Genomic DNA, 13,001 nt, shown 5'->3' with positions numbered 1-13,001 from the left:
TCGGGCTGCTGCTAATTGTTTTTACTATTCTATGAGGGCATTACAAATATTATGCTACTTGAAACTTTTTTCTTTGGATATGATATCAAGCAGCCTAGCACCAACACAAGGACCCTCTTATTTGTTTCACAGCCAAGTCCAACAAAAGAGTTCTATTTAATTGTTAAAGGACTAACTAATTAGTGAAAAATAGTAAAACATGCCATGTCAAGTGGCTACACAATATTACCCCATGTTAATTAGTTACAAGCTCGCAACCAACATAGTATGTTGAGCACTTTGCTCTATAAGCTTTAGACATCATTTTTGTACCCAGGGGGTTAGAAGTTATATAAACTCTCACTTTTTTGTATCTTTTGCACCATTTATATCAATTTGATCGATTCTCAAGGATATTAGACAATTCTCTGGAGTTGACCTGCATTTTCAGAAAAGAGGAAAAATACGACCAATAAACAGATCCACAAACTAAGCAAAAATAGAAAAAGACACAAGCTATAACAATAAACAAGCATTAAAATATATAAAAACAGAACCACAAATTTGTTCATTACATTAGGGATGCCATCTTATAATCCCAAAAAGTTGCAACAAAAATACAAGTTCAACAATTTTTACAAAAAAAAATAGAACATCTATTGTCATCATCCCTTGTCTTAATACAAAACATGCCAACCACCAAATTTTCATTGTTGTGCCTTGCCATTACCCTTTTCCTTCTTAAGTTTATCCACTCTTAATTGCTGCAACTGTCTCCCGGTAATAGATGCATTACCATTCCATGAAAGCCCTTTTGGTGCATACAAGTCACTTGGTTTTGTCGAACCTATACCATCAAAAAGAAACTTGATTTGTCTTAATCTGGTTGGTTTTGGTTGTTTTTGTCTTTATAAGATTCTAAACTTGAATTCTGAAACACCTTTTGACTTCCAAGGTATATCTTCTTCAACTTCAAGACCACGATACTCAAACTCAGGATAACTTGGAGATGAACCAAAGATGGACTGACCAAAGGACTTGCCAAAGAAGGATTGACGATGTTGAATTGATGCACTGTCCTGACTAACCTGTGGAGCTGTCAAGGGCAAGTCCTCAACTATAGCATCATTTGGTAATCTGGGAGGGCTTGGCTCTACATCTTCTTCATCAATTAATGTTCTTTGCCTCTTCATTGATTGATTACCCTTCTTTGGTTGTTTGTCTTTCATTTGTTTTTGACTATTAATTCACCAAATCAAAACGACCACGACAACGCAACCAGCATTTCATCAGAAAAGAGTAACAATTTAGTGACATTTTCTATTCCTAAGAAAATTAGTAAAAATTAACAATCGACCACAACTACACTTCATTGGGGATGATTAGTGAAAGAATAATAATTTTGTTGGGAAAATTCAACTTACAAAATTGAGGGAGAAAAGCCCTAATTTTGAAATCAGGTATGTAAGAAAATCGCGTACTCTATGTATAATGCTTGGGTTCTTTTGATGGGTCAGGTCGGGTCGGGTCTTTTTTTTTAAAAAAAATAGGTCAGTCTTATTTGGGCCATTCTGTTAGTTGAAGGGCACACATATAAACTTTTGTAACGGCAGGGATATATATGACCCCAAAGTATAACTGAGGATAAAGTTGACTAATTTTTTAAAGTAGAGGGGTATTTTTGACCCTTTTCCCTATAAAATACTACAAGCAAAATATAAGAAACGACAAATAGTTACAGAAATGAAAGAACAAGTAACTACAAGAGTAATGCATGAACTATTAGTATGGTTGGCAGGGATGGCTCAAGCATATTCGTGGTCTACGGAGAAAATCAAAGGGAGGCCTTCAAATTTTAATAAAAAATAACTTCTTTTAATGAACTCTATTTTCAAAATTATATTTTTGATTTTTTCTAATCGTTTTTTAAAGTAGTAATATAATCAATGAATTTAATCTTTCTTGAAATCTAGTACTCTAGATATATGAACTTACTAGATATATGAACTTCTTCTAATGATTCTTTCCTTTTATATGAAAAAAAATATTTTTTTTATAAATAATATATCTTTTTTTTTTAAAAAAATCTATATATATTATCGTAAAAAATGAGGCCCCTCAAATCTGGAGGCCTAAGACGGCCGTTTATTTTTTTTATGAGGTAGAGCCGCCTCTGATGTTTGGATAAGCGAGACAAATGTTCAACTTCCTATTACTTTTATTGTAAATTATGTCCCCCGTAACCTCCTACCTAAGATCATTTCCTCTGTAACATGAAGTTTCGCCATATCTAATCATATCTTTCTAATACCTTTTCAGCCTAATTCTAGGTCTCTTAAAACAATTCATAGTCAACCCCTCCATGCATTTAATCTCTTGGCAAACTTGCTTAAATTTTATTCGAAAATGACAGGAATGGTCCCTTATATTTGGAGGTAAAGTGCAAAATAATCCTAAATTTTATTTGAATAGTTTACCAAATTAAAATTACTTTAAAGTATGTTTAATGAAGTACTTTAAATTAAGGAAAAAGTGTCAAATTTATCTCCTACTTTTTGTAGGTCGGCTCAAGTTAGATCAGGTTGCGTTTTATTTTTTAAAGTGGGGTATTTAACGTTAATGTAAGCCATTCTGTTAAAAGAAAGGGCACAGGAAAAAAAATTCTTAGCAACAAGAATAAATTTGGCTTCAAAGTATAACAGAGAAGGTAAATTTGACCACAAAGTACGACGAATGATATATTTAGTCAACTTTTAAAAGTAGAGGGATAAATTTGATCCATTTTCCTTAAATTAAAATGGCATAGAATGCTTTAAGCAAAATATCTCACTCCGCCTCTAGTTAAATGCATGCGAAATTTCATTCTTAGGTTAATAAACATGAAATTACACTCTTGTGTTAAAGATGTCAATAGATTCAAAAACCCAATTGACTCGAATAATATCGTTATAGAAAAAGAAGAAAATCGAAGACGCAAAACCTTATTCGAGAGAAGATTGCCCATTTCCACTCTTTTTCGTAAGAGTTTAAGTTCGTAACTTATTATAACAGATTAAATTACCCTCATAACAATATATATATATATATATATATATATATAATCCTTTGCATTATTAGAGTTTGGAGTTTGCATTGCTATTAAATTTATATATATAAATTGTTATGATATCAATATACATCACTCAAATCCTTTGCATTATTAGAGTTTAGAGTTTGCATTGCTATTAAAGTCCTATTCAAGTTTCCTTCAATTATATATTAGGTAGAAATTGCTAGCTAAATGGTCCAATTCCATACATAATACAGCCATGTGTCAATTCAGAGATGGAGCCAGCCTAGCAATAGGGGTTCATTCGAATCTCCTTAACGGAAAATTATATTATTTATACATAATTAAAATAATTTTTACATATATATCGTAGAAGTTGAACCCCCTTCGATGAATTTTTCTTTACAATTTGAACCCCTCAACAGAAATTCTGGCTCCATCAGTGTGTGTCATTGTGTTTTTACTTGGGTTTTCTTTTGTTCCACGTCTATTAGCTGTTCTTTTCACTTCATGGCTCGTTGGCCTTTGTTACCCCATACAAATTACTTATGTCCAAAATGGAAAAATCATGCATATCATTGTTCATTCATTTCTTTTTTACTTGCACAACTCTCTTATTAGAGGGCATCTATGAAACACATCTTACAATTTGCTATGTCACACAGTGGTGAAGCCAGAATTCTTATTAAGAGGATTCAGAAGTTTATATATAAACTAATGAAGGGATTCAACATCTACTATATATATGTAAAAGATAATTCTAACTATATATAAATAGTATAAGTGTCATCCGGTGCAGCAGTTGAGGAAGTAGTGTCAGTGGCAAACGCGTTAAAATTTCACGTAGTATAACAAAGTTCAAGTCTAGACGCCGGCAGTATTTTGTTACTTTTTGTTCGTTATTCTATTTTCTATAAGTTTTTTTCCTCTTCCTTTTTTTTGGGTAATTTTTGTTTAAGAATTTTTAATTTAAGTGTAGAACATAATTAAAGATTCCTTCTTCCTTCAAATTTATAGTTAACCTCTCCTCGTAAATCATAATAATGATGCTTGGATTGATGTTATAATTTCTGAACAATAGAATTGGAAATATCCATTGAATGTTGGCAACTATTTTGTACTTTCACGTTGACTGATAAGTTGAATTTAACTCTTGTTTACACAATTTATAGTAATAACAACAACAACAAACCTAGTGTATTCCCACATAGTGGGGTCTGGGGAGAGTAAAATGTATGTAGTCCATACACTACCTCCGGAAAAGTAGAAAGGTTGTTTTCGATAGTATTTATAATAATAATCACATTTTTATTATTTGATCTATTTGTCTATACAAATTAAAAAGACAAATAATCAAATAGAAACCCAAAGTCTATAAAATCGATAAAATATTTGTCTTATTTGGGGCAGTGTAAATAGCAAAACGTAAAGCAAAAAATTAACTGATTTCCAATTGAATTCATAAAAATTAGGTTCTTCGATAATGTTTCAATGAAATTTTCCTTCAAAAATCTCTTACTAACAAGTCAAATTCCAGTGGGACGCCCATAAAAATTATCCTTTTTGAGTAGTAGCTTTAACGTTAAAAATGACATGACACCCGCAACCTTGAAATCCTAGATCCGCCTCTGACGTTCGAACCCTCTCACCTAAGTGTAGCTTCGCCCCTGGTCACAATTAAGACATTAAAACTTCTCTTAGAACAAACTCCTTGAGTTGTTATTTACGTGACATTGCTGCAGCGGAAAAACTTTTGAGACTTGTGAGTTAAATACATTGATAGCCTCTTAAACTTGTGAGTAAATATCATTTAGACATTTGAATTATGGTTTATTCTGATTGAGCACTTGAACATATGATAAAATAATCTTATTAGACACACCCGATTAAAATTTTGAAAAAGTTTATGTACGTGTTTTCAAGTGTCACTTACATCTGTATGGCTGTAAGAGCTTTTCATTAAGAGCAAATGTAAATAAAGTAAATAGTTTAAAAAGCACATTATTTCTTTTAGAACAAATTAATAAAATGTGTCACATACACTAAAACGAAGAGAGTAATATACTCATTGAGAGATGTCAAAAGATAAAGAAGTATATTCAAGACGAAGCTAATGATATCAATATACATAAAAAAAAATAATGTTTTTTACCTAGTTATACTGTGTAATTTTTCGACGAAGACATACATATGGCTCCACCACCATATGAAATGATCAAGATGCGTGCAAACTGACTTGACACAGTCCATACAAAAAGAATCTAAGGTTGGTGAAACTCATGACTCAATTAGTGGTGGAGCCACAGCCAACAAAGGATGGTCAGATGAACATCCTTCGTCGAAATTTTTTTTCGAGTATATAGGTTAAATATAGATATTTATGGTTATATATACATGTTGTTACACACCCTTTACAAGCTAGAAAAGCATAGTCCAATAGTTAAGAGTGTGCATTTCTACATCAACAACCCGGGTTTGACCTTGGTAGGTGCAGCAGTGCTTTATTTTCTTTGTTTTTTAAATAGTTCTTTACCCAAGGAAAAATATAAATACCCTTAACCAAAATTCTGGCTCCGCCACTGAGGTCAATTTTTTCCAAATTGATATTGAACTAATGAGAATGACTATGTACTAATCCAATTAATAATAGAGAAAAATATCCAATAGCTAGCCAACTAGATTAGCATACCTCCCTACACATCCTATTGATATTTTTCGCACAATGACAAGCTTCCACCTATCTACATGAACTTCATATCACCATCATAACTAAAAATGAAGCTTCAATATTCACTCACCAAAGAGCAACATGACATATTCCATACTGAGTGGCTTCATTGAGTAAAAATCCCACATTACTCTCCATCAAAGCCACTCTCTTTGACTTTTCAATTCCCAAAACAATAAGAACTCCATGACATTTGTTGGCGTGATCTGGTGGTCAATGAAGTGGTATTTAAAATTATGAGATATTAAGTTTAAATTTTTACAGTAGTAAAAACACTAGATGAATTTTACTCTTCTATTCAAGCCTTGATGGATAAATTTATCCGTATTATGTATCAAAAAGAGGTAATTGTATGATATGATGTGTGGATCTAGCACAATCTCAAAAGTTAGCTCATGAAGGAGGATTCTCCAAGTCCGTATTAGGAGGCTACAAGTTGATGTGGAACTTTAACCGACTCTAGCATTAGTACTCGTATAATTAGTCGAGGTGTAAAGAAACTGACAAGACGCCATAGTCAATGAAGTGGTACTTAAAATTATGAGATATTAAGTTTAAAATTTTAATAGTAGTAAAAACACCAGATGAATTTTACCCTTCTACCCAAGTCTTGATGGATAAAATTATCCGTATTCTGTGTCAAATACAGGTAACCGTAAGATATGACGCATGCATCTAACTCAATCTCAAAAGTTAATTCATGAAGGAGTATCCTCCAAGTCTGTTTCCCAAACAATGTGAAACTTTAATCGACTCTAGCATTAATACCTCTATAATTAGTCGAGGTGCACAGAAGCTGACAAGAAGACACGAGAGTTACAAAAAAGAATCAGAACTCTAAATTCCAAACTACTTAACCCCTTCTACTCTAACTCCCTTGCTTTCATTCACTGAAAAAAGAAAAAAAATGGATCTTCAAGAGTGGGAACTTCTTTCTGATAATGGACTTGTTGAAGTACTCCATGATGATAGAGACAAGTTTTTGTCTAGGGATTATGCTTCTGATTCCAAGAGAGTGCCAAATCAAGTAGTAATTCCAATACTAATTCAGCAAGAACCAAGTATAGAAAAGCCTCAAGAAGATGAAGAGGTTATTAAAGAAGTTATCACTAAGGTTCCAGTTGAGGTAAACATGTCACCACCTGAATATTTTTCTAATAAGACCAAAGTTCTAAAATTTGAAACCTCGTATTAGTATGTGATCGACTCATCTAAAAGTTTAAAATGATTCCTTTTCATCTAAAACCATCTTACCAGCTCTAATACTGTGTGATCATTTGACTAAAAAGTTTTTGATTAGGTAGAACATATTTTAGTTACTTATATCCAAGGACGAAGCTAGATAAGGTTGAGGAGTTCATCCGAATTCCCGTTGGTGAAAAATGAAAGGCATAATACATAAAAATGCCCTTTAACTTGGCTTTAGATCACATCTATAACCTCCAATTTTGGGTGTGCACAAGTAGGCAATTAAACTTAAAAGTTGAACAAGTAGACACACACGTCCTATGTGGTATAATACGCGTATGATGCCGGGTAGGACAAGAATTGGCCACGTAGGACACCACATATGACACATGTGTCTACTTGTTCAATTTTATACAAGTTTAAGCGCCTATTTGTGCAAACTCAAAGTTGGAGGTCATAGATGTGATCTGAGGCCAAGTTAAAGGGCATGTTTATGTATTGTGCCAAGATGAGATGAAATTGTTTATATATGGTTAAAGTTATTTTTTTATGTATATATAGTAGAACTTTAACCTCCTTTGGCTTTTCGTGTGTTTAATTTTTCATATTTTAAACTACTTTAGTGAAAATTCTAGCCCCGTCACGGCTTATATTGTATCTCAACAGGAAGCAACTCTGGTGCAACAAGATGAGGAAGATAAAGTGTCACAAGTTTTCTTCAAGAAAATGAAAGAAAGTGAATTTGAAAACATGAAGTTGGATTCACCAAAGTTGAGTAACAAGACTACTACTGTGTCACAAATTGATTCAATGAATTTCCCCTATGAGGATAAAGTTGAAACCTTGGAAGTTGAAAAAGGAAGTGTGATCAAGAAAAGGGATGTCAATGAAGAGAAAAATAATGGTGGAATTAATCTATGGAACTGGAGATTGACTGGAGTTGGTGCTATTTGTTCCTTTGGGATTGCAGCAGTTGCTGCTGCTGTTACAATTTGTATCTTCATTGGAAATCACAAAAAACAGAAACAACGTAAGCTTAAGTTCCAACTTTCTGATGACAAGGTTTGTCTTAGTTTCTATTAGTTTCAGTTTTCTGTTTTGAATTACTTTTTTGGTGGATATGATTGATGGAGGGGAGGGAAAAGGCGCTCGAATTCGAAGGGAGACTTCTCATAGTTAGAAACTTTATGTGGTGTGCTTCGTTTACTATTTTTTCGTACTTTCATCTTTTTATCATGCTATAGTTGAGCGATGCTTAAAGGAGCACTAGAAGGAAAGGCCAAAGACTCCGGCCTAAGGGAAATGAGCAACGAGAAGATGAGGTGCCTTGGGCACGCATATTTAAAAAGAAGGGTCCCCCCTCCCCCTAATCGGCTGGTGCTTATGTGTAAAAGGGCAGCTCGGTGCACTAAAGCTCCCGCTATGCGCAAGGTCCGGGAAGGGACCCACCACAAGAGTGTATTGTACGCAGTTTTACCTTGCATTTCTGCCATTTGGCTGTTTCCAAGGCTTGAACTCGTGACCTCGTGGTCACATAGCCACCAAAAATCGGGCTTGAAGCTCTCAACTTACCAACAAGACAAGAGTTGCCAATTGAACTGACACCTTTTATGTCAATGACTGATATCATTAGATTATAAGCTTTGGTGGTAATCGAAGAAAGATAATAAATCCACCCTTCTGTGTGAGATCCATAAATAGTCAAATCAGTAGCGTAGTCACATTTAGTGAACGGTGATCAGTTGAACACCCTTAATCAGAAAACTATACCAAGTATGTAAGTGAAAAACTACTTTCCTAAATAATTAAAAAAAAAGGGCAGTCCGGTGCACTAAAGCTACTGCTATGCGCGGTGTCCAAGGAAGGGCCCCATCACAAGGGTGTATTGTACGCAGCCTTACCTTGCATTTCTGCCAGAGGCTGTTTCCAAGGCTTGAACCCGTGACCTCCTGGTCACATGGCAGCAACTTTACCGGTTACTTCAAGGCTCCCCTTCAAATTTTTAAACTACTTTCCTATACATGTTAAATTTTTGAAAACTTTTAACGAAATTTCTGATTTTGTCACTGAGTCAAACTATAGCTCTTTGGATTGATCATTAGTAAAATCTCCAATTACCATTCATTCTCATATGCCTCTCTGGATGCTTTTCACCTCACTGATCTAACAAAGTGTTCATGTTGGGACTGCAGAAAATCAAGCAAGTGGTTCAGCAGCCTGCAACAAAACTGAATGAAGCAATATGTGGAGTTAGAGGATCAGTTCCTTCAACCAAGAAACGCATCACAGACGTTGAGGGATTACTTTTACGCTCTTTAGAACACATTCAAGACTGTTTATCAGTCTCTTGAAGCAATGATGGATCAAACAACAGGTTTGCAGGTTCAACAGAAATCAGGACTGCCTCGATAAAATGATAAATAAGTGTAGGTGAATTTAGATCTCAACTTAGAAGTCACAACGTCTAAATTGTAGATCATAGTATCTAGACATAGAATCACCATACATGTTTGTGTGTATATATGTTGGAATTCAAATACCTATGAGTTTGTACTAAACTGGAGTTTGGTTCAGAGATATACACAACTATTTGAATACATGGCTTTGGGTTCTGTAGGTGCCTCTGTGTGTGCTTAATTTCCATGCTGCTCAATTTTCTTTTTCAAAATCGCTTTGATATGCGTTCCTTGAGCCAAAGGGTCTTTCAAAAATAGCCTCTCTACCTTCACGAGGTAGGGGTAATGTTTGCATACACTCTGCCCTCCCCAAACCCCATGTGAGATTACATTGGGTACATTGTTGTTGTTGTAGTATTTGGAAAAGACTAGAATCACATAATATCTTATGTAGTACTACCTCCGTCCCATTTTATGTAACGGTATTTGCTTGTTTTGAAATTTGTGGTCGTAAACATGCAAACACATAAATTTTATGTTCTGTACTGGCTAAAGTATAAAACTTTTACATTGAAAAATCATATCTACAGCAAATTAAAGCAACAGCAGATAGATAAAATCTGCAACAATCATAAACTAATCATTTCATTGACATAAAATGGCAAAAAACAAGTCTTTAACCAATTTAGATAGAGTTAGTGGTCGAAAACATACCTAAACTATCACTTTTTTGCGAGTTTCATACCTCAGCTACCCATTGTTCTCTTTGCCTATCTAAAGTATCACCACCTTCGTATTAAAAGGCACATTGATACCGAGTTGGCCAAATATTTATTCCCAATTGAGAACAAGCGTGTATAGGTCAAGTCAGTATCGAGGTGTGTTTTAATACAAAGGGAGTGATAGTTGAGGTATGAAACCGTGAAAAGATGATAGCTCAAGTAGGTAATAGAATAATGGATAGTTGAGTTATGAAACTAGCGAAAAGGCGATAGCTTAGACACGTTTACCATAACCAATAAAGAAAACCTTTCCTTGCCCGGATAATTAAGAATTTTGAATTTATGGATTCTGGATACTAGAAAAGACAGCTTACAAAATTTTGAATAAATTATTTATATGTATGAGCGAATTTCTTAATGCAAATACGAAGTTTTAGCCAAAACTGGAAAGTTCTATCAAATCCGCAGCTAAAACTCTAGCTCTTTTCTGTTCCCCTCACAGGAACTACAAGAAAATCACAATAAAAAGATCATAGTAACATATTCTCGCCAGTTGCTGGTAGGAGGTGGCAGGTATCCCGTGGAATTAGTTAAGGTGCACGCAAGCTGGCCCGGACACCATGACTATAAAAAAGAAATGTATCATATTCTCGCGTAAGAGAAAAGTGGAGGATTACAGTACAGTACATCTACTGAACGGCGAAGCTACAATATTAAGTATGAGTTTCAGATGAACTCAGTAGCTTTTGTTTAGATCCTGTATATAATTGCAAATCCAGTTACGAAAACAAGCTATGACTTCTGTGACAAATTCAAAGCCGATAACCTTCATATTGTAGCTCCGCCTCACCTCGCTTCTGCTAATGTACTAGTAGTTAATATTCAAGTAGTATTAGGTGTACATTTTGCACATCTAATTCAGAACCAGAGGTAAATGGATTAGGCAAAGGGAAGCAAAAGAAAGTCCAAAGACAGAGACTGAATCGACGAATCTGTTGAAAAGGGAAACAAAAGAGCAGATAAAGAAGTTGATCACTTCTCAACCTTTCTGTGTTGCTGATGCAACCTATGAATTGCCATAACTCAGCAGATAAATTTGCCACATCCACTACCACTAGACTGTTAAAAACCATTTTTTTTTCTGTCTCTCTTTACTGTAAATCTTTGTTGGATTCTTGGTTTTGTGTCTGGACAATAGGAACAGATTCTTTAGTTGTAGCAACAGCTTTTCTTCGAGACTCGTAGAGCTCTTCTCAGTCTGATACCTTGTCTCCGGTGTACGATTCTTTGTTGGATTCTGACGCCTTTGTCTTTGGTGTGACAATCTTTGTTGGATTCTGACGCCTATGTCTTTGGTGTGACAATCTTTGTTGGATTCTGATGCCTATGTCTTTGGTGTACGAATCTTTGTTGGATTCTGATGCCTATGTCTTTGGTGCGCGAATCTTTGTTGGATTCTGATGCCTATGTCTCTGGTGCGCGAATCTTTGTTGGATTCTTATGGATAAAGGGAACAGGTTCTTTAGCTATAGCAGTAATTTTTTCTTCAAGACTCAGTAGAGCTCTTCTCAGTCTGATGTCTATGTCTTTGGTGTGGTGTAGAGGGAGTTTGTCTACTTTAACTTTATGGTTTTGGTTTGGTCTTATTCTTTAAACTACAGATTAATCACTTTAATTATTACAGTAATTGGAGTTTAGAGGCCAAGTGGACGGTTAGTGCTATTACTTTTGCCAAACAACTTTTTGGTTGACTTATGACAGCATTGAGCATGTCATTCTTTATATTTTTATGATTTAATCAGCCAATAAAGTAGTATGAGCCAGTAAATGAGTGACTAATCCTAAATGTTGTTACTGTTTCACATCATTAAAAGAAACAACCAATTATTTTGACAATTCTTGATATTCGAACCAGCTTATGCGTGCACCTCGACTAATAGCATGCACCAAAATTTAGGCATATGAGAAAAAATCAACTGTATATGTATATTTTTGTCTCTGCTGGTTTAAACTTGAGATTTCATGATTCTCAGATTACTTTCATGGATCAATAGGTCATTCTTGGGTGCTAAAGATTTTTTTTTTGTTTTGTTTTTTGTATTCGGCTTCCATTTTGGAATCGGTCTATTTCGAGCATCATATCCACAGTGAGCCGGTTAATCCTAGTTAGCAGTTTCAGGTCTGTATCAAAATCACCTGTAACAAGGGTCATGATCGATATTGTCTAGCATCAAGATCTATGTTGCTCGGGCTCTTCAAAAATGTCAATGGGTGCATGTTGGATTCTCCAAAAAGTATTGTATTCTTGGAGAATCCGACATGGGTGCGGCATCGAAAGTGAAGAGTCCGCCCAGCATAGATCAAGATGGCCACTAGCATGAGGACTTCTCACATAAGCAAACAAATCTTTGACATCAATTCACTTCCAAGACGCATGAAAAAAATCTCATTAAGGAGCAATAAGACAAAGCAGAACAAAGTGTCACCGGAACAGACACATTACGCGCGAAAGGAACAGATTCTAGATGACAATCTTCCCCTCGGAAGTTTGCACGAAAAGTAACAAAGGTTATCGTCTACATGACATTCGAACTCTGAAGCTAAATTAGTGATAAAATTTCAAGATGCTGATGGTGCATAACTAATTATGCAGCATAAAGTTGCATCGCATCTGACATTCTATGGACGTAGACACCAGATGAACGTATATGTACCATCTCAAAACTGATCATACCAAAAATGCACATACAATGGTTAAAACAGATGGAAGGAACTAGACATTTACGGGAATTCCCTCTGTGAGTCTTTTCATGTTATAGGCAGAAAGCGCGACCACTAAGCTTCCAAAAAGCCTCTGTCCTCCATATAAGAAACTACTTGCCCAGCCATCTCAAGTGGTGTAGGAACTACTCCGTCTTTTAGTTGTATTTCAATCTAAC

At 35.0% G+C, this 13,001-nt stretch overlaps 2 protein-coding genes and 1 long non-coding RNA gene across 4 annotated transcripts; 1 reads left to right on the top strand and 2 right to left on the bottom strand.

Annotated features, from left to right (window-relative positions):
- Positions 1 to 4,456: 4,456 nt before the first annotated feature.
- LOC124887661 lies at positions 4,457 to 9,176 on the bottom strand. The gene is made up of 2 exons (XR_007045501.1): positions 9,063 to 9,176; positions 4,457 to 4,695 (listed from the first exon to the last, which is right to left on the bottom strand). It is a non-coding gene; the product is annotated as an uncharacterized LOC124887661 (long non-coding RNA).
- On the top strand, positions 6,566 to 9,541 carry LOC107848360. 2 transcript variants are annotated; one of them, XM_016693118.2, is made up of 3 exons: positions 6,566 to 6,882; positions 7,611 to 7,974; positions 9,137 to 9,541. In XM_016693118.2, exons 1-3 carry the CDS (start codon positions 6,664 to 6,666, stop codon positions 9,178 to 9,180), a joined length of 627 nt encoding a protein of 208 aa, XP_016548604.2. In that variant the 5' UTR covers positions 6,566 to 6,663; the 3' UTR covers positions 9,181 to 9,541. The 2 variants fall into 2 exon arrangements, with proteins under 2 accessions (XP_016548604.2, XP_016548603.2); XM_016693117.2 differs by having other exon boundaries at positions 6,573 to 6,882; positions 7,611 to 8,006.
- A 2,939-nt stretch (positions 9,542 to 12,480) lies between these two features.
- Positions 12,481 to 12,998, bottom strand: LOC107848526 (adenylyl-sulfate kinase 3; the record flags this gene model as incomplete). Its single annotated transcript, XM_047397394.1, is given in 1 exon segment — positions 12,481 to 12,998. A coding segment is annotated over 1 exon segment (101 nt), but the record flags the coding sequence as incomplete, so codon positions are not given.
- Positions 12,999 to 13,001: the final 3 nt, after the last annotated feature.

The sequence above is a fragment of the Capsicum annuum genome, chromosome 10 (assembly GCF_002878395.1).
Source record: "Capsicum annuum cultivar UCD-10X-F1 chromosome 10, UCD10Xv1.1, whole genome shotgun sequence".
NCBI classification, from domain to species: Eukaryota; Viridiplantae; Streptophyta; class Magnoliopsida; order Solanales; family Solanaceae; genus Capsicum; species Capsicum annuum.
This window is presented reverse-complemented; position numbering and strand designations above follow the sequence as displayed.